Source organism: Lonchura striata, chromosome 11 (genome assembly GCF_046129695.1).
Source record: "Lonchura striata isolate bLonStr1 chromosome 11, bLonStr1.mat, whole genome shotgun sequence".
In the NCBI taxonomy this organism is placed as follows: Eukaryota; Metazoa; Chordata; class Aves; order Passeriformes; family Estrildidae; genus Lonchura; species Lonchura striata.
The window spans coordinates 23,887,709-23,908,969 of record NC_134613.1 but is presented as its reverse complement, the minus strand read 5'-3'; the positions used below and the strand labels follow the sequence as shown (position 1 = coordinate 23,908,969).

Here is a 21,261-nt window from a genome sequence, read left to right as displayed (position 1 = left end):
TCACTGTTCCTCCTAGAAGTTAGACCTGGAATATCCTCAGAGCCTCCCTTTTTTCAGTTTCTTACATCACTGCTGAGCTGCAGGGTCTGTACCTGACACCCCCGGGTGCCAGGGAGCACAGTGGGAACCAGCATGTCAAGAAAGCAAAGTCCTCTCGTAGCAAGCTGGGACAAAGACCCTTCAGTGCTTGCTGGGCTTCACCAGACTCAGTGTTAAAGAGCAGTTTGCAGTGAGACATCCTTAAATGGTGTTTTCTGTGGGCTTTTTTTTTTTTTTAAAAGATAACAGAGCTGCTGAATGACGTGGAGCGGCTGAAGCAGGCTCTCAACGGCTTGTCCCAGCTGACATACACCACTGGGATCCCCTCCAAGAGGCACAACCAGCAGGTGGAACTGCTCCAGAGCCAAGTGAAAACACTCCAGCAGCAGCTGGCTGTAAGTGCTCGCACAAGGTGCTGTCTGACGTGCAGTAGCATTGCCTGATTCCCCGTGCAAACAGGGAAATGAGGATGTGCCCGCTGGAGCAGGGGTGGCATGCAGCCTCACTCTTCACAAGTGCACTGCCCTTTGTTTGCTTGGGCTTTTCCCCCTCCGTTCTGCTTCTCTGTAAGGTCTTTTTTTCTGCTTTCCTGTTCGATTTGAGTTGCAACACTTGACAGGTTTTCCAGATAAAAAGGATATAAGCAAAGTGGGAGAATCTGTGCTTATGGGATGCTCTGCTGTAATCCTGCCAAGACCATCCCTGAAGGCTCAGCTGTAGTTATTTCTTACAACCGTGTATTTTTTCTCACCTTGGAAGGGTGAGGTGCTAATTTCTTAATGGCTTTCAGTTGTGTTCCTCTGCCTGCAAGCCTGGGGTGTTGTTTGCCACGAAGCACTGGCAGAGCAGAGGGCACGTCCTGAGTGCTGGGATTTTGTGCTGCACGCTTCTGTGGCTTCAGTGAAGCTCATTATTAGAGCTGTGTCTGAGCAAAGTGAGTTCTGCTCCTGCTCAGATTCGCCAACACATCTATCAGAGTATCTGCAGGGCTGATTCTTACCAGGCAAAGTGTTCTAAAATGGGTGTTTTTAACCAAATAGCTGATGCTGGTGATGAAGCAGTGTGCAGGGCTGTCACTGTTGTATTGAGGACAGGTGAAGGAAGCGACATGACTCCTACATTTTTGGAAGGTGAAAGCCGAGTTCATTAGCCTCACATTCTTTTTCTAGCTAGTTCTGAGAAGGCTGGACCTGATTGATCTTCAGCCAATACTCCTTACAATATTGGTTCATTAGGAACAACGCTTTCCTTGTAAACACCTTACAAGTAATAACAAGTTCAAAATACTAGCTGTAGGAATGTTTTCATTCTTCTTCTGAGTTTTCTCAAGTTTATCTGACTTTTTCTGACCAGACTCCCAACCACCACAAGGGACCAGGAGCTGGGCTCTGGTGGTTCTCACCAGCTCAGGAGGTTCTGTGGTCTCAGCTCTGGCTGGCTCCGGCAGCCTCCCAGCAGAAAAGCAGTCACTCTTTTGCCCCGATTAGTGGAAGGGATAGCAGTTAGAGCTGGAAATGCAGCTTTGCTTGCTGTGGCAGTGCCCAGGGCTGGAGGGGCAGGGTTGGAGGCGTGGGGAGCTCACCCGGTGTCCCGGTGTCTCGCAGGACGCGGCGCGGCAGCACCAGGAGGTGGTGGCAGTGTACAGGACACACCTGCTCAGCGCCGTGCAGGTGAGGCTGCAGAGCCCCTGGGGGTGGTGGGGGTGCCCAGAGGGATTCCCTGTGGTTGTGACTGTTTGCTCCTGCAGGGACACATGGATGAAGACGTGCAGGCTGCCCTGCTGCAGATCATCCGCATGCGGCAGGGCCTGGTGTGCTGAGGCGGCTCTGCTGCTGTGCTCGTGGCACCGAGAGCCTCCTCCGTGCTGCTGTCACACACTGCTGGTGGCAGGGCTGCACCCACAGCCCCCCAGCACCAAACAGCTCCCAAAGCTGAAGCCTTTTCTCCTCATCGAACACTAAACCGGGCCTGTGGCGTTTCAGGCCTGGCACTGTTTCCATGAGGTGGATAAAAAGTATACAGCATCTATTAAAACTGTCAAAATGATGACATGGAGGTTAAATTAATGTCTGATTGACCACTTATTAAAGCAGGACCTATACCCAGAAGCTCCAGTTGATCCTCGAACTTGAACTCTCACGGGATGGTTAAAAATAAACTGTGCAGAGCAGTGTGGCTGAGTGTTGTAGCTGGGGATGTCCCTTAATGATGAAGAGAAAGTGGCTCATTTGTCACACTGCCTGAGCAGGATGGGCTGTGACACGCAGGAAGGTGTTTTGCTGTCTCTTGTAACTTGGCTGGCCAAGTTACAGCCTTTATTTAATATATAACCTTAAGATTTAGTGCCTTTGCTTCTACAAGACTTAAAAAAAATCAGGTTTTCCATTAAAACACTAACAGTCCCTGCTCTCCCTCCCCTCAGAGTGTTCCTGAATGCTTCAATCCTGACTCCTGCAGGCTGGAGGGGCTGGTTTGGGGAGCAGCAGCTGGATCCCAGTGCCGTGGTCCTGCACAGTTTCACTCCTCGTCAGGGTGGGACTGAGCAGTCGGTGAGGCAGTGGATTTTCAAGCACCAGCTCTGAGCTGTAAATGATGTGCTTTAATCTTATTTATGGGGGAAGATGTCAGTAGTGAGGATTAATGGGAGGAGAATTTTTAATTGCTGGAATCTCCCCATGAAACAAGGCTTCATTTTTAGCTGAAGGATGGTTTCCATAAGGAAGTTTTATGAAAAAAAAAAAAAAAAAACCAAAAAAAACCACCATGAAATTTGTTACTGTTCAAGGGAAGTCTTTGAAAAACGAGCCTGTTAAGGAATGGAGCTGTTTAAATTGAACACCAGTGAGTGCTGACCTCAGTCTGCTTTTTAAAAGCCTTTGCTGATAACCACCAAGGGGGAATGTGGCATCCTGATGCAGAAAAGCCAAACTTCCTCTCCACATTCCTGAAAAATGAGGGCTGAAGTCAGAGTTCCCTGCTTTGTGTTGTTTGGGCTCCCCCAGCTGTCCCTCCAGGCCTTGGGCTCCTTTTTTTACAGTAGAGTTGTGTTTATCTCCTTTTTTTCCCTCCCTTTTTGGGCAGAGTCTTGTAGGATTGAAGAGGCCACGTGGAGGCTCCAGACAGTGTTGGATGTGCAGGGCAGTTTTTATATAGAAATCCCTTTAATATATTTACACTAAATACGTGTCTGTAGTAAAACAGATCTGCTGCTGCTTTCCTTTAGTTTCTTAGAGGACTATTACAGAAAACATCTCAGAGTAAAGAGTTACTTTTTAGCCAAATTCTTTTATGATTGCATTACTTGAAACTTATTGGAGAGGATTTGTTTTGTTGTACTAACTGGCCTGTTTTGATAACTGTGTTTCCTTATCCCAGGGAGTTCTAGGTATGTTTTTCTAAATCTCTCCCATATTACAACATCAATAAAATGGTTTCTTCTTTTTTTTTTTTTGTATTGTAGTGGTCAATTCTTTTTAAGGTACAGAAATACCAGTGGAGATTTGGGCTTTAACAGGTGTGGATTGTGTAAATCCTGGGAGAGCAGGGGTATCTCCAGGGCTCGTGGAACGAACCAGTCCAGCCACAACGCTCTCCCCTCGCTGGGGAAGGTTCCACATCCATGGGCAGGAGCCAGAGGAGAAATGGGAGGTCAGCAGAGTGTCAGATGCCACCAGAGAGGCCCCAGGGTCCCCTGGAGCAGCAGCGCCACATTAACGAGGTAATGGAGCCTGGAGCTGCTGCTGGCACGGGGCTCTCTTGTGCAGCAGCTCTCTGCAAAGGGAAATTGGCCTTTTTGTCTCCAGGAGCTGCCTGGGAATGCTGGGAGCTTGGAGTTTACTGCTTTTGTCATCCCGGGCCTGCGTTGCTCTGCCAGCTCAGAAAATTGCCTTTTAATAGGAAGGCCGTGGACGTAATTGTCACAGCCATTAGGTCAGATGGATTTTACAGGAAGAGAAAAAGATGTTGAGCATTTAAGGGCCATTAAATTGTGCAGGTTTTCATTGGTGGGCTGCAGCACGACGCTGGGAGGGATATTTATTTCCACATTTGCAGAGCGGGGCAGGGAATGCGTTGCAAAGGAAAATAGGACACGAAAATGGGCTGGTTTTCCACTTGGTGAACAGCTAGTTTTATTTCATAATAATTAGTTTTACACTTCATTAAGTGATGGGGGTTTTGCTTAGATACTTTAAGAATACAGTGGAGAAGATTTAAAAATTCTCAGCAGGGCATCAAGTTACAGTTTTATAACGTAACGAGCAATTTCAGAGGGAGATGGGATCTGTCTAAGGAGGATCAGGACTGGGATAAGAATTAGTGTGAGCCCATAGACACTTCTGGCTGCCCTGGCCTCACTGTACAGCTTGCTGGGGTTTGGGGTTTGGAAGGTGTTGACTTCTGTCCCAGCAGACAAACAAGTGAGAAGTGCTGCAGGAGGAGGGACAGAAGTTGGAGATTCAGGGGTGGTTTCTCCTGCTGCTGTGGGGAAGGGCTGCAGCCCAGCCCAGGCAGCACCTCTGGGTGCTGGGGGGAGCAGTGGGGGACTGCAGGCCCTGGCAGGGGATTGCAGGGGAGGGTTTGGCTGCAGAGGTGAAGTGCAGCAGGTCCTGGCAGGGCCTCCAAGAGCTGATTTCACAGGAGCCAGGAGTCCAGCGTGGACTGTGGAGTTCCCAGGGGCGATATCTATGTTTTCCTTGCCTGGAGGGGAGTGACCCCATCTCCTCTCCTGAGCTGCAGCTCCATGGAGCTGTCAGATTCCCAAAAATACAGCCGAGAGGCAGCTCTGTGGATCTCAGCTCATCAGGCTGCCACCCTGGAGCTGCTGGAGGGGGTGGGGGTGCTGTGCTGGTCCCCACGCTGACACCAGGTGGGAGGGTGCTGGGCCCTTTGCTGTTCTGTGTGGTCCTGACAAGAAATGGCAGAAATCCCGTGCCCCCGTGTCTGCTCCAAGCCCAGGCTGTGATGTCTCTCACATCCCACTCCTGCTGAAGGTGGAAAAGCAGAGAAACGAGTGGGAGCTCCTTGGCAAGCAGCAGAGCCTTGCGGGAGGGTGTTTGGGGCCACGTGCCAGGTATTTCTGGCTCTGGTTTGGGATCGCTGCCACCGTTGCCCTGTGCCATGGGATCCCCTGGGTCCCAATCCCTCTGCCTCCAGCGGGATCCCCTTGGTGCCTTTGGGAGCAGCTGGAAGGGGCAGAGCCCGTGGGGCAGAGGAGGTCCCTGCTTGGCTGGAGCAGGCTGAGGACAGAGGTCACTGTCCTGGCACGGGGCCTGCCAGGGCAGAGTGGATGTGCCAGCCCTCAGGGATGTGTTGGAGCTGGCTCAGGGAGTTTGATCAGCACTTCTGGGCTCCACTTCAGTACCCCCAGACACCTCAGAGCAGGAAGGTGATGAAGCACTGAAATGGGGGCTCCAGGCTCATCCCTCCCTGGCTCTCGTGTCACAAACTGCTTTGATTTCTGCTCTCAGCCCTTTGAGGTGGCGTTTCTGTGTGGGTTTGGGGTATTCAGGTGTGCCTTGTCTCCAGAACATTTCTGGGGCCAGGAAGGGCCCAGGGGGCAGGAGGGCTCGGTGGTACCCAAGGAAAGATCCAAACTCGAGGGGGCTAGACCTGGCCTGGCAAAGCTGCTGTTCCAGCCGTGCCTCTGGGCTGTGGGGAGGAGGATCTGGCTCACGGCAGCTCTGGAAGCTGCACGTTCCCAGAGTGCTGCTTCCAGGGGCACCGCACTGCCAGGAACTGCCCCACTGCTGCCCACAGGCTCTGCCAGAGCTGCTCTGTGCCCTGTGGCTCTCCAGCTGCCTGCCCCGAGTGCCAGAGCTGCCCTGCAGCGAGTCAGGAACCGCAGCAGGGCAGGGCAGGGCTCAGCTCTGCCCCAAAACACTCCCCAGGAATGTGCTTATCTGCTGCCTTCCCAGCTCGGGCAGGAGCCTCGTGCTCCTGATGAAATCGAGCTGCCCGGGACAGGTTAGAAACCTGCTCTGGGATTTTCCTTAGGCTGCACCAAGGTGTCACCTTGTCTGTGTCAGCTGGATGCCTCCGAGGGCAAAGCGAGTGCCAGGACACCGGGATGGCTTCCCAGTGCCAGAGGGCAGGGCTGGGATACTGGGAATTGCTCCCTGGGAGGGTGGGCAGGGGCTGGGATGGAATTCCCAGCCCAGCTGTGGCTGCTCTGGATCCCCTCGGGAGTGCCCGAGGCCGGGCTGGATGGGGCTTGGAGCAGCCTCATCTCTCTCATCTGCTCTGTCCCATCTAAAGCTCCTCTCCTCCAGCCTGAGGCCACCCCCTGGCCTGCACCTTGTGCACAGGTAATGCCTCAAAGAAGGGATTTCATTTCGAGGCAAGTTAAAATTGCAGAGACTCTTTCCACGACAGTGCTCCCGTCATCTGTGGACATTGTACATATGTTTGCCAGTGGGGCCAGAAAATTATGTAGCTCAGGACTAGTTTTTTTTTCTTTCTTTTTTATTGCTTTTATGGTTTTGTTCTGGTTTGTTTTTTTTGTTGTTTTTTTGTTTGCTATGTTACTTTTGTATTGTTATATAATGTTCTTTTTTACTATCAAATAAAGTAGATGATAGCTAGGGACGTAGGGTAGCCACAAGCCAGTTAGCTAGCTGATAGCAGGGACAGATTCCTATTATTTCATAACGCATCAATTTAAAACCAAATTGGACCAAATTACCAGTTGTCCGAGGTGGATGGGCCACCTTTACTTAACCCAGTGAAGGAACATCTATTATTTATTTATATGTGTTTGAAAAATAGCCCTCGGAACACCGGGGCTCTGGAATGTGCCCTGGAACGCGGGAGCAGCAGCTGGTTCTGCGCTCCCTGCCAGCCCCGCCAGGCAGCAGCCAGGGCAGGCTGCTCGACAAGCCACAGAAAAGGATCTTTTCCCCCAGGCCTGCCTCCCCCGCGTGCTTTGTGGGATCCCTGGGCAGCTCTGCCGTGCCCCGCTTGGAAACACCACCGGGCTCCGCGGCTTCCCTGCACTTAACGCCCCCGACCAAAGGTTTGCTCAACGCTGGCACCTCGCCTTGGAGGAGTTGTTGTCATCTGGAGCTTTAAGTCAGCTCTTTGAGCCCTCACAGCTGTAAATAAGAGGTTCTTCGGGACAGAGCTGCTCCGCTTTTTTTCCCAGCCTCTCGCAGGGATGGAAGTGCTGGAATCCCCGTCCCGCTCGCGTTAAAGAAACCCCAAACCCTGCCCTGGGAAATCTCGTTTAGAGCGGGCGGTGAAACGCGCCGCTGTTTTTAGGCACATGTTCCTCATTTGGCTTTTATTGCTCGAACACGCCGGCGCTGGAGCCGTGCCCCCAGCCCGGGGTGCCAGGGCGCACCTGGGCAGGACCAGGGCTGCGCTTTCATCTCGGCTCTGCTGATTGGAACCACGGCTTGGCCGCACATCAGACGCTGCGAGCTGGAAGCCATCCTCGGCGCTGGCTGCTGCAGGAAGCCTCGTCAGGCTGGGGGGGTTAGGGGTGGGCTTTTTTTTTATCCTTTTTGGAGCTGTTGTATCGAGTTTATGTCCTGGCAGAGGCAGGAAACCGTCGTGTGCAATGTGGCAACCAGAGCCCGGCCAAGGGCTGTAAATTATGGCTTTAATTTCTTGGTTTATGGGCTCTTGTTGACTGCAGATCAATAGGAAAAAGGTGCACGGAGCCACCTCTTTTAATTAAAATGCTGCTGGGACTGAGCAGTGAGAGGAGGTGGTGCCTGGAGCAGCTGCTGCTTCCCCGTGCAGGGTTTGTGCTGCTCCCTTGGCTGCTCCTGCTTTCCAGAGGCCAATTCCTCGAGGAGAATCAGCCCCAGAGACTCGTGGAACACCCTGAACTGGAAGGGACCCACGGGGATGGTTGATCCAGACACCCCAAAATCCCACACCATGCCCCGGGGCGTTGTCCAAGCGCTCTGGAGCTCTGGCAGCCTCGGGACGTGCCCGGGTCCCGGAGCTGCTCCAGCCTGGGCTGTGTTTGCCTCCTCACATCCCTCAGCTCACCCTGCTGAACAGAACCACATTTCAGCAGAGTCTCCTTCTAAACCAGCTCCAACTCCGCTGCACCCCGAACTTGGGATGCTTTCCCCCGGGGCAGGATTTCGCCCCAAACAGGTGCAGCAATATTTTTCTTCTGGAAGAATTTCCAGAGCACATCTCCCATCTGTGCCAGAGGCTCTTTTCCTGCTCATCGCCCTCTGACACGGCCCTAATCAAAGGCAGATACTAAAGCCAAGCCCCGTTTATGTCCCGTCATTCTTGGGAGGACGACCCATCGCGTGAGCTTGTTTGAAGTCTTAGTTAACCTTTAATCATTTGAGGCTGAGTCTGGCTTTGATTTTGCTGCAGAGGAAAAAAAAAAAAAAAAAAAGAAAGAAAAAGGATATTTTGCAAATTCTTCAGGAAGGAAACATGCCAATGCTGAGGCATCTCTCATCGCGCTGGGAATGCTGTGTTTGGAATCTCCTGGTGATAAAGTCTGTGGAATGAAGGCTTTTTCCATTTCCTCGCTTGGGTTCTGCCTGTTCTGTCCGAGGTACCCGAGGTACTACAGATAATTGCTGCCTGCAGGGGTGTGAGGTGCAGACTCTGGGTGAGACGGGTGGCTCAGGGTCAGTCTGAGCCCCGGGATTTCCTCAGAGCTGAGCTCTGCTCAGAGATACCTGAGGAACCACTTCCAGGTGTTCGGAGCAGCACAACGAGGATCAGCCAATCCCCAGCACATTCCACAACAAATCCGGAGCCAAAAGCTCCTCAGCAGCTCCCTGCTTGTTTGTTTTCCCCCGTGGGAGGTGCTGGCTGGCTGACAGGGCTGGGCGAGCGCCAGCCCCGGTGCCAAGGAGCCGGGGCAAGAATTCCCTGCTCCCACCCGGAGCGTGGAACGGGAGCTGGGCCCGGCTCCTGGCTGTGAACAACCCCAAGGATCCCACAAGGAGGGCTTGGCTCAGTGCCTGCAGCTGGGAGTCCTTGGGCTGCTCCTGCTCCTGCAGGTGGGCTGGGAGCCGTGTGCCCTGCTCAGCCCAGCACCTCCTCCTGAAAGCCCGGCCCTGCAGCCCTGCATGGCTCCTACCTCCCAGCCCTGCATGGCTCCCACCTCCCAACCCTGCATGGCTCCTACCTCCCAACCCTGCATGGCTCCTACCTCCCAGCCCTGCATGGCTCCTACCTCCCAGCCCTGCATGGCTCCCACCTCCCAACCCTGCATGGCTCCTACCTCCCAACCCTGCATGGCTCCCACCTCCCAACCCTGCATGGCTCCCACCTCCCAACCCTGCATGGCTCCCACCTCCCAGCCCTGCATGGCTCCCAGCCCTGCATCGCTCCCACCTCCCAACCCTGCATGGCTCCTACCTCCCAGCCCTGCATCGCTCCCACCTCCCAACCCTGCATGGCTCCTACCTCCCAGCCCTGCATCGCTCCCACCTCCCAACCCTGCATGGCTCCCACCTCCCAACCCTGCATCGCTCCCTGCTCCCAACCCTGCATGGCTCCTACCTCCCAACCCTGCATGGCTCCCAGCCCTGCATCACTCCCACCTCCCAACCCTGCATGGCTCCTACCTCCCAACCCTGCATGGCTCCCACCTCCCAACCCTGCATGGCTCCCACCTCCCAACCCTGCATGGCTCCCACCTCCCAACCCTGCATGGCTCCCAGCCCTGCATCACTCCCACCTCCCAACCCTGCATGGCTCCCACCTCCCAACCCTGCATGGCTCCCACCTCCCAACCCTGCATGGCTCCCACCTCCCAACCCTGCATCGCTCCCTGCTCCCAACCCTGCATGGCTCCTACCTCCCAACCCTGCATGGCTCCCAGCCCTGCATCACTCCCACCTCCCAACCCTGCATGGCTCCTACCTCCCAACCCTGCATGGCTCCCACCTCCCAACCCTGCATGGCTCCCACCTCCCAACCCTGCATGGCTCCCACCTCCCAACCCTGCATGGCTCCCTGCTCCCAGCCCTGCATCGCTCCTACCTCCCAACCCTGCATCACTCCCACCTCCCCAGCCCTGCAGCCCCGTGCTGAAAGAGCTGCAGGGGCTCTCTTGCTTCTCTCTCACAAAGGGTCTCTCTGCGGCAGCTGCGAGGGAGATTTCAGCTGGGCTTTGGGCTGGTCCCCAAAAACAAGGTTTGGGTTGGGCCCCAAAAGCAAGGTTTGGGTTGGTCCCCAAAAACAAGGTCTGGGTTGGTCCCCAAAAGCAAGGTTTGGGTTGGTCCCCAAAAGCAAGGTTTGGGTTGGTCCCCAGGGCTCTCTGGGCTCGGGGTGTGTGCCTGTGAGCCCGGCTGGGCCCTGCAGGAGGAGCAACAAACAGGGAATTGTGGAATGTGGGATGGGATGGGGATTGGGGCTCTGCAGGAGGAGAAATGGGGAATTGTGGAACGTGGGATGGGGTGGGGATTGGGGCTCTGCAGGAGGAGAAATGGGGAATTGTGGAATGTGGACCGGGATGGGGATTTGGGCTGGCTCGGGCTGAGGGCCGGCTCGGTGCCGAGCCCCCACTGCCCCTTCCAGGGACCAGGCTTGGCTGCGCTTTTCCCTGGAGGAGCCCTGGGGGTCCGCACTGCGTGCAGGGACATTCCCGGGGCAGGCTGGGCTGGGAACGGTCCCTGGGAGGAATTCCAGCGGGAATTCCGGGCTGGCCGGGCCGGCCGGGGATGCTCCCGCTGCCTCCCGTGCTCCGGAGGGAGCCGCGCCGCGCCTGCAGATGGTGCCAGAGACGGGACAAAGCTGCGGAGCTGCTGCTCGGGGGAACGCCTGGAAATGGGGGGAGAAGGGAGGAAACGTGTCCCGAGCGTGTTCCAGGGGTCCGCCCCACATCCCGGTTCCGTCTCTGTGCCTTGGACCGGGACCCCGCGGGCCGCCCGTTCCCAGCCGAGCCGTGCGGCGCTGCTGTGCTCGGCTGCTCGGCAGCGTCTCCCCTGCCTGGAGCATCCTCGCATCCTCCCTTTCGTGTCTCCGGGCTCCGCACGGCCTGGAGCCCCCCGGGCCACGGCCACCGGGGCTGTCCTTCCTTCCCCGGGCCACCGGGGCTGTCCTGTCCTTCCCCGGGGCTGTCCTTCCTTCCCCGGGCCACCGGGGCTGTCCTTCCCCGGGGCTGTCCTTCCTTCCCCGGGCCACCGGGGCTGTCCTGTCCCTCCCCGAGCCACCGGGGCTGTCCTCCTCCGGGGCTGTCCTTCCTTCCCCGAGCCACCGGGGCTGTCCTTCCCCGGGGCTGTCCTGTCCTTCCCCGAGCCCCGGGTGCCAGGGGAGCCCCCGAGTGCCAGGGGAGCCCCCGGGTGCCAGGGGAGCCCCCCGAGCCCGGACCGGGTGCTGCCAGGCGTGGGGGGCTGGAGGGGGGCTGGCTGTGCCCTGCAGCAGCTCTGGATGGGATTTACCTCCGGGGCTGCCTCCCAAACGGGCGGCTGGCGGGGGTGGCACTCCCCTTGCCAAGCTCGGGCTCTGTTTTGGGAGGTGAGAACTTTACAGAGGAGAGCAATGAGCAGGTGTGGCTGAGCCACTGCTGGGAGCCCACCTGGGCCTGCCCGGCTCCTCGGAGCCGCCGGGGAGCAGAGGCAGCAGAGGGAGCTGGCCCAGCAGCAGCGGAGCAGCTTGACCCCTTTTCCCCCGACAGGGCTGGTACCTTTTAGGATCAAAGCTTTGCACATTTGGTCGCTGTTCCTGAAGAAGCTCGAGCGTTTCCACTGCAGCCCTGAGTGATTCTGGCTCGGCTCCTGCCACCCAGCCCCGCTCAGCTCCTCGAAACTGGAGTTTACAAAAATAAAACCCAGATTAAAGCCAGTGCAGCTGCCCCGAGGTTTAAATCGATGCTGGTATGATGTGCTGCCAAAGAGAGAATTACTCAGGAGTGTGGATTAGAGCTGTTTGTCTCCAGGAAGACCTGCTCTTCAAAGCCAGGGAATTTTCCCAGCTCTAGCCGGTGCATCTTCAGACGCGAGGCTCGGGTGCCCTGCTCCGTGGGCACCGGCCTGTCAGCGATCTCGTTTTATCTCAGCTGCTTCATCTCCTTTCTTCTTCGCCATCTCTTTCTTCCTGTCTGCTTTGGTATTCTCCCATGCTCCTGCTTTGGCTGGAATTCGCTGGCCAGGGCTGCCCTCCAGCCCTCCCGGTGCTGCCTCTCAGCAGCTGTAAAAACTTCAAGGCTTTCAAAAATATTTTTCTTCCTGTTGGGAGAGAGGTTCCATTTTTCTGTCGTGTTTGCTCGTTCTAAAGAGCCCGGCTCTGCTGAGGGTCCATCCGCAGGGGAAGGTCTGGGGAGGGCAGGTTTGGGCTGGGCTCTGGCAGGAGGGGGCTGTGCCACGTCCCAGAGCCGCGGCGCTCCCGTGCCACGGGCAAGGGTGAGGAGCAAAGGGCTCGGGGCAAGGCTGGGGCTCAGCAAAGCAAAATGCTGTCCCTGAGCTGCATCCCAGCGGCACGGAGGAGCCTGTGCTGCCCTGGGCTCACACTGGCACGAGGGAGGCACAGCAGGGAGCTGCCAGCCCTGGCACAGGTGTGGAGAGAGGGGCTCTGCCCAGGGTCACCTGTCCCTGCTGCACTGTGACCCTGGGCCACCACAGCCTACCACCTCACCTGTCCCACCACAGCCTGCCACCGCACCTGTCCCTGCCACCTCACCTGTCCCACCACGGCCTACCACCTCACCTGTCCCACCACGGCCTACCACCTCACCTGTCCCACCACGGCCTGTCACCTCACCTGTCCCAGCACAGCCTGCCACCTCTCCTGTCCCTGCCACCTCTCCTGTCCCTGCCACCCCACCTGTCCCTGCCACCTCTCCTGTCCCTGCCACGCCGTGGCCCTGGGCACGGGCACACCCAGGGCTGTCCCAGCCCTGCAGGGCTGCTGCTCCTGCTCCTGTCTGGCCCCCGGAGCCCCTGAGCCCCGGGTGGCTCCTGCTCCGGCTCTCGGCCGAGGGGAGCCCCTCCGAGGGGAGCTCCGGGCTCCCGGGGGCAGGGAGGGGAGGGCTGAGAGTGGAGCGAGTCCTGCTCCTTCCCAGCTGCCAGCCCCGGTGCCCTGCCTGTCTGGGCACTGCTCGTCCTGCAGGGGCTCTGAAATCCCGGCCGAGCTCCCCGGCTGGGATCGCCTGGGCAGGGAGCTGGGCGAGCCTGGCGGGCTCCGGCCGAGCTTTGGCTGACAAAAACCCCGGGGGGCTCTGGGGAGAGCTGGGGGACTGCGGGCTGGCATTTCAGGGGAAGGTGCTGGGAACACCGAGTGCTTCTGCGGGGCCGATGGAGGCGCCGGGGATGCTTTGATGGATTCGGGCTTTATTTATTCATGTTCCATTTCTGGCTTGTTTGTCCATCTCCTTAACAAGGTCACGGCTGTAAAACAAAAATAGCATCCACGAGGGATCTCGGCCTTCCCTGTTAAACCTCCTGAAAAGAAACACTGGCTGGATCTTTGGAAATAAAAATCCCACTTGGCACGGGAGAACGGTGAGCCACCAGATTCCCCTCTGAAGAGCAAATTTCTTCCAAAAGATGAGGACCTGCTTCCTTATGTGCCGAGACCCCAGGATGGTTTAATTTCGGTGTCAGTGCTAATTGATTGGAAGCAACAATTTTGCCAGACAAAGCTGTAAATTAGTTTCAAATGGGGGAACCGGGCCACCCACTGCCCAACGATCGAATTGCAGTAACAACATAAAACATGGAGCAAACCATAACCCAGGCAAGGAAAACCCAAGTGAAACCAGATTTCCACTCGTTGCCTTTCCCCGGCAAAGTGGAAGCAGATGTTTTGTGGCTTTGATAATAAACGAGGCCGATTCTTTCAGCTGCGGCGTGGGATGGGCGGAGAGGAAAACCCCCCCGGGCAGGAGCTCTGCCTCCGGAGACCACCGGCATGTAAACCCCTCCCAATCAAAACATTGCCCAAATTGGCTTCCTAATTGCAGCCGAGCCTCTCTCGCTGGGACGGCCCCTCTCATCGCCTGCCGCGAAATTCCAGCGCCGCTCCCACAGCTTGCAGCCGCAGATGCAAATCCCTCCCGGTTCTGCTTCAAATCCCTCCCGGTTCTTCCCCAAATCTCTCCTGGTTCTCCCTCACATCCCTCCCGGTTCTCCCTCAAATCCCTCCCGGTTCTTCCCCAAATCCCTCCTGCTTCTTCCACCAAATCCCTCCTGGTTCCTCCTCAAGTCCCTCCTGGTTCCCCTCACATCCCTCCCGGTTCTCCCAAAAATCCCTCCCGGTTCTCCCAAAAATCCCTCCTGGTTCTCCTGCGGGGCCGGGCCCACCCTGCCCAGAGCAGGGTCGGGGTCAGGGTCAGGGTTTGGGCTTGCTGAGATCTCTGGGGTTGCTGAGATCTCTGGGGTTGTTCAGAGCTCTGGGGCTGCTGAGATCTCTGGGGCTGCTGAGATCTCTGGGGTTGCTGAGATCTCTGGGGTTGTTCAGAGCTCTGGGGTTGCTGAGATCTCTGGGGTTGTTCAGAGCTCTGGGGTTGCTGAGATCTCTGGGGCTGCTGAGATCTCTGGGGTTGCTGAGATCTCTGGGGTTGTTCAGAGCTCTGGGGTTGCCCTCAGCTCGTGGTGGGGCTGGAGCTGGCTCAGATCTGCCCCGGGTGGGAGCTCTGCTGCCTCGGGGCCGTGTCCCGTGCTGGGTGCTGGCCCTGGCTCTGTGTGAGCAGCCCCGGGCACACGATGGGCTCAGGGCCCTCAGCCACCGAGCTCCAGCCCAAATTCGTGCTCTGGCTTTGTTGCCCGGGGAGCTTTTCCCATCTCCCGCTTGTGTCACCTCCAGAGCTGGCTGGAAACAACCTGCAGGTGTTTCCAGAGGGGTGGAGCTGAGCGTCAGCCTGTCCAAACCTTTATTTGGTCTGGGTCTGGATGTTCAGGATGAATTCTGGGCCTGGATCTCTCTCAGCTCCGTGCTCCTCGTGCGGCAGAAGGAAGGAGCCCTTTGTGGGGAGACCCCCGTGCCACAGGCAGCCCTGCCTGGGCTGGGTCTGTCTTTGTGGCTGACTGGGTGATCCGAGGGGTTTTCCCAGCCTCAGCACTCTGTGCCTCCATTTCCTGCCCTGGCAGGGACGGCCCAGAGCTGCAGTTCTGTGAGGAAAGTCCCCACGGGGCCGTGGGAGCCCAGGTCTGCTCCAGGCCCGCGGCAATTCCACGTTTTGCACCCAGTGCTGCTCCTGGGGGCACACGGGGCTCGGAAAAGCTGCCGGGAATTCCCTGAGTGAAAGGAGGAAGGAACAGCGGAGCAGGCTGCCAGGGCAGGGCTGGATGCCCATGCCCTGGGCACTGAGCAGCGCTCCCCGAGCTCCTGGGCCCGCGTTGTGCCCGCGGCATCTTCCCCCGGCCGCCGGTGGAGTTACAGCGCCGGCTCCTCCCGCCTGATCGCTGTTTCCAGCAGCAAGATGGATTGCTTTCTCCTTTAATTATTTGCGGATCACTGAGACTTTGCAGAGTGCTCTAGGTGACATAAACCGCAGTTTAGCGCGCTGGCATGTGCCCATCTCGGGGATTTTTCCGGCTTAGCCACCAGCCGGGCTGTGGGAAAGGAGGAGTGCAAACATCGCTGTCCTCCGCTGACCCGCCGGGCACACAGCAGCAATTCTGCCTTAACGGGGCGCTCTGGGGAGCAGACGGGCGTCTCATCCCCGTCCCCATCCCTGTCCGATGAACCCGCTTCAGCTGAAGCACTCAGCGCTCTCAGAGCACTGATCTGCAGCTCGAAACCGGCGGCGAACCCGGGCGGTGCCACATCCGTGCCGGGGCCGTGCCCGGGGCTGGCTCCCGCAGCACGGCGTGCCCGGGCATCCGCGGGGGCATCGCGGAGCTGCCCCGGCTCCGCTGAGCTGGAAAGGCCGGAGCTGGTGCCCGGGAGTGCCAACCTGCGCCTTCTCTGCCTCTGCAAAGGTCGCAGCATCCGCGGCGGGTGGCGCAGCTCGGGCGCCGCGGGGCCGGGGGGTCCCTCGCCTGTCGGGTCTCGTTGGGAGAGCAGAGCCGAGCTGTCGGCGGACTCACACCGAAATAGCTCTTCCCGTTCGGGGAGGGCTTGTCCAGCTGACCGAGTCCCCCCCGGCATCTCCCACCCGTCCTCAGCCCCATCGCAGCTGTCCCAGGCCGGGCAGGAGGATGCCGAGAGCCGCCTCGGGCACCGGGCTGAGGATTTTTTGTGCTGAGGAGCTGTAGAGAAATGCACGTCTGCTCCATAATTCCAATTAAAGCACAGCTTGGTGCTGATTAGATCTAGAAGTAACATCAAGAAAAGGGAAAAAATGTAAATAAGCAGTATTATTTCCCCCCCCACCCCCATCCTTTCGACAGATGGAGCCGCGCTGATTAGCTTATCTGATCTCTGGTGAGAGAACAAATTGTTGGTGGGAAGCGCTTTGTGGGTTCCGACTCCGCTCGGGCTGGGAGATGACGCCGGGTTTGTTCCCGCACGCTGAGCCGCTTCCTCCGGGCCCGCGGGCAGCCTGGCCGTGTCCCCGTGTGCTGTCCCTTTGTCACCGTCCCATCCCGGTCCTGTGCCCGTCCCTATCCCCATCCTATCCCCATCCCCGTCCTGTCCGCATCCTCGTCCTGTCCCCCTGGCCACCATCCCATCCCCATCCCTGTCCCCATCCCTGTCCCCATCCCCATCCCTGTCCCTATCCCCATCCCCATCCCTGTCCCTATCCCCATCCTATCCCCATCTCCATCCTGTCCACATCCCCATCCTGTCCCCGTCCCCATCCTGTCCCCATCCCCATCCCTTTCCTTTCCCCTGTTCCCACTGTCCTGTGCCTTTGTCCACCATCCCATCCCGGTCCTGTGCCCGTCCCTATCCCCATCCTATCCTCATCTCCATCCTGTCCACATCCTCGTCCTGTCCCCCTGGCCACCATCCCATCCCCATCCCTGTCCCTGTCCCCATCCCTGTCCCCGTCCCCATCCCTGTCCCCGTCCCCATCCCTGTCCCCATCCCCATCCTGTCCCCATCCCCATCCTATCCCCATGCCTGTCCTGTCCCCATCCCCATCCCTGTTGCCATCCCCATCCTGTCCCCATGCCTTTCCTTTCCTCCGACCGTCCTCACTGTCCTGTCCCTTTGTCCAACATCCCCATCCTGGTCCCACTCCCACCCCCATCCCCATCCTATCCCCATCCTTGTCCTGTCTCTCTGACCCCCATCCCCATCCCTGTCCTATCCCCATCCCCAAACCCATCCTGTCCTGTCCCCATCCCCATCTTATCCCCATCCCCATCTTGTCCCCATGCCCGTCCTGTCCCCACCCCAGTGACAGCCACCACCAGCCATTCCTGCTGGTGCTGGGCTGTCTCTCTCTCTCTGCTTTTGGGAATGTTTCCTTCAATGAAATCACTTCCTCGCAGTAATTACATCAGCTAATTAGGGACCTAATTGGCTAATTAGAGCCAAGTGACAGTTTCTCCCCTGCACGGAGAAGGAACACGGTGTGACTGCAGAGCTCCGGGTGCCGGGCACAGGGGGTGGCAGGGCCAGCTCTGCCCCTCCTCAGCCTCTGCAGGGGCTGCCTGCCAGCACGGGCAGTGGGCACGGGCAGTGGGCACGGGCCGAAGGCTGGGTCCGTGCTGGAAGCCTCGTGGGCAGCAGGAGATCGGTGCCAACAGCCTCCAAAGGCTCCTGGGGGCAGCGCCTGCAGCACAGCCCAGGGATGGAGCCCAGGGATGGAGCCCAGGGAGTCGTGGAGTGATTCAGGTGGGAAGGGACCTCAAATCCCACCCAGCACCACCCCTGCCATGGGCAGGGACACTGCCGCTGTCCCAGGCTGCTCCAAGCCCCATCCAGCCTGGCCTTGGGCACTTGCAGGGGTGGTGAATCCACAAAACCTCATCCTCCCTTTCCTCTGGGCTTGGCTCTGCTGGAGTGTCTTGTTGGGAGAGAGGTTTGGGCGGCTCAGAGGCAGAGGAGGGGTTTTACTTTCCCCGTGCCTTTGTTTGTGGCACACAAAGGGAGCCGAGCGCTGCCCGGCTGGGTTTGGCTCCTCTCCGGGAGCCTTGGATGTGGTTTGTGTGTCAGGGCCGGGCTGGGAGCTCAGCCCTGGATGCTGTTCCCCGCTCTGGCACTGCTTTGGGGCGGCCTCGAGCAAATTTCTCCTCAACCCTGGGCTGCTTTTCCTCTTCTCTGCCAGCCTTGCCTTGTAAGTGACCTCCTGGGAGCGGGGCCACGGCTGTGTGTCCGTGGCGGGCCTGGGTCCCGCTGGGAGCCGCGTGGGCTGCAGCCCAAAACCGCTGGGGCGCCTGAATCCGGCCCTGCTGTCCTGTGGGCGCCCGCATGGGAAATGCCAGTCCTCAGCACTGGGTCTCACCCTCCACGTGCCCAGCCGCTGGACCCTGCCTGCACCTCGGGGTGCCTGCGGCGCTGCGGGTCCCTCGGTGCCAGCCCCGCACCCATGGGGGCCAGAGCCGCCTCTGGAGCAGCTCCCAGGGCAGCTGAAGGTCCCTTCTGACCAAACAGGGGCTGGAACGCAGCCCTGGAGCAGCTGGAGCCTGGATGTGCCATCCTGAGCTGGGACGGACCCCCATGGCTCGCCGGGCCAGCCGGAGGTGCCTCAGTTTCCCTTTGCGGTGACCCCACACAGCACGGTCACGCTGTGGGGTGCCACCCCACGGGTTTCTCACCGTGGAGCTCCACACAAACCAAAATCTGGCCCAGCAGGAGGCAGAGGCGTTCCCAAAGCCCATCCTCCACCCCGTCCCTTCCCACAGGCACCCCCGTGTCCCTGCCAGGGCTCGCTGAGCTGGGGACAGGTGACACTGGGGTGACAACTCTGGCTCTGCCCCTTCCCACAGCCCCAGAGCCCCACCAGAGGTGAATTCCAGCTGAAAACTGCACAGCACAATTCCTCCCCTCTCCCCAGCAGTGAAACCCCCTGGCTGAACTCTCAGACCCAGCCTGAGCTGGCAGCTGCACCCAAAACCTTTTGGAGGGGCTTTGGGAGGCTTGGAGCATCCCACCAGGCTGGAACACGTTTAACTTGCAGCGCTGGTGCTCCCTGGCACGCTGCCACGGGCTCCACATCCTTCCCTTGGCTTTCCAGAGGTGCCAGGGGGTGGCACGGAGCGAGGCCACGGCGCCGGGGGCACAGCCCAGCCTGCTCCTCCCTGCAGCACTTCAGGTTAAAGCGGTTTCCGAGCGGTTTTGTAGCGCAGAAAAGAACATTTCATGTGCAGAGAGAAGAAAACAGGCAGGGCAATGATGTTAAATTGCTCAGGGAGTTTTTGCTGGACTCGGATTTTACCAGAGGGAAAATCCTGCTGTGGTGGTGACGTTGAGGGCCAAGGAAAGGAGCCAAGGCTGCCCGTGGTGCTCCCGGGGTGACAAGTGGCACGGAGGGGAGGGGAGGGACTCTCCAGGCAGGGCTCAGGTGATGCCTCAATCCCTGCAGAGCCCTGGGGACATGGGGACAATCCCAGCCCCCCTCCTGAGCTTTCCTCATGGGATGAATCCTCCCAGGAACGACACCTTCCTGTCAGGTCTTCTTTAAATGAAAAAAAAACCACCTTAAAACAGGTTCTTCCCAGAATTTGGGTTTCCTGGGGCACTTGTTCAGCAAACCTGGGAGGAACCAGCTCTGAACAAGCCTTTCTTGTCTCTCGTACTTGAAACAGAATGTTGGTTTCTGAAGTAAAACAACAAGGAAAAATCCGTTTCAAATCAACGTTTTGACTTGAAATGTCATTTTGTTTTTAATTGAAGAACCAGAACGAAATGACATTTTAAGTCAAAATGTTAATGTTTTGTTTAGACGTCTCCCATGGGAAAATTTAAATGTTTCAGCAGAGCTGACATTTCCTGTCAAAGATTCCCAAAACTGGGGGTTTCTCCAAGCAGGAGTGAGGAGGGTTTCCAGGGTGGGTGTGGACAGGCCCTGCAGGTGCTGGGGGGTGTTTGGGGACATCCCTGGGGTGTCATGGCCAGCCCCCTCCAGCTGCCCCGGGGGTGTTTGGGGACATCCCTGGGGTGTCATGGCCAGCCCCCTCCAGCTGCCCCGGGGGTGTTTGGGGACATCCCTGGGGTGTCATGGCCAGCTCCCTCCAGCTGCCCCGGGGGTGTTTGGGGACATCCCTGGGGTGTCATGGCCAGCCCCCTCCAGCTGCCCCGGGATGAGGCTCCCGGTGGAGCTGAGCCGGTCCCAGGGTGCTGCTGAGCCACTGAGCTGCTGCATCCCCAAATCGGGCGTGGGAAACTGGAGCTCTGCTGATTCCGGGTGTTTCACACGGCCTGGCTGGGATGGGAGCTCCTGCCTGTCCTGCAGGCCTGGGCTGGGATCCATGGGATAATGGGATCCATGGGATAATGGGATCCGTGGGATAATGGGATCCATGGGTTGGGATCCATGGGATAGGATGGGGTGGGATCTATGGGATGGGATCCATGGGTTGGGATCTATGGGATGGGATCCATGGGATAATGGGATCCATTGGATAATGGGATCCATGCAATGGGATGGGCTGGGATCCATGGGATAATGGGATCCATGGGGTGGGGTGGGATGGGATGGGATCCATGGGTTGGGATCCATGGGATGGGATCCATGGGATGGAATCCATGGGATAGGATGGGGTGGGATCTATGGGATGGGATCCATGGGATGGGGTGGGATGCAATCTATGGGATGGGATCCATGGGATAGGATGGGGTGGGATCTATGGGATGGGATCCATGGGATGGGGTGGAGTGGGATGTGATCTATGGGATGGGATCCATGGGATGGGGTGGGATGGGATCCATGGGATGGGATCCATGGGATGGGGTGGGATTTAATTCAGGGGACAAGATGGAGGGATTTGGGCGTGTCCTAACCTGCTTCTTGTCCTCCTTGCCCTCCGTATCTCGGTGTGATGGTGACACTTTTCTGTTGGTCTAGGATAAGGTCACACTGTCCAAGGTGGATTTTAGGTATTGGTATGGGAACTGTAAACATGGTACACGGAATTTTGGGTATATAATGTGGGAGACACCCGGGGCTGGAAGGACACTGCCATGTCTTCTGTGCTAGCTGGAGCTCGGCAGGTCAGAGAGAAAATATTGTAGATAAGAAAAAATAAACAACCTTGCAAACTTGGCTTCATGCATTCCGGACCTTTCCTTCAGTGGCTGGGCTGGGGAAAAAAGGATTTTCACTCTGCTGGGGTCCTGCCAGGTGACCCCGTCAATTCTCCGGGGTTTTCCTGTGCCGGAGCGGGCGGGCAGTGGGGTGTGCGGGTCAGGGGGCGCAGCAGGATTTTGGGGGCAGGCAGCCCCGATGCCAGCGGCGTG

The 21,261-nt window shown here is 58.0% G+C and overlaps 1 protein-coding gene across 2 annotated transcripts in view; it reads left to right on the top strand.

Annotated features, from left to right (window-relative positions):
* The window catches only part of UACA (uveal autoantigen with coiled-coil domains and ankyrin repeats), a 28,741-nt gene extending 25,255 nt beyond the window's left edge, over positions 1 to 3,486 (top strand). For both annotated transcript variants that reach the window (XM_021543433.3, XM_021543432.3), the window contains 3 exons: positions 282 to 434; positions 1,644 to 1,709; positions 1,787 to 3,486. In XM_021543433.3, the coding sequence (XP_021399108.1) occupies positions 282 to 434; positions 1,644 to 1,709; positions 1,787 to 1,858 (291 nt within the window). In that variant the 3' untranslated portion in view covers positions 1,859 to 3,486. The remainder of the gene's footprint in view (positions 1 to 281; positions 435 to 1,643; positions 1,710 to 1,786) is intronic.
* The last annotated feature ends 17,775 nt before the right edge of the window (positions 3,487 to 21,261 follow it).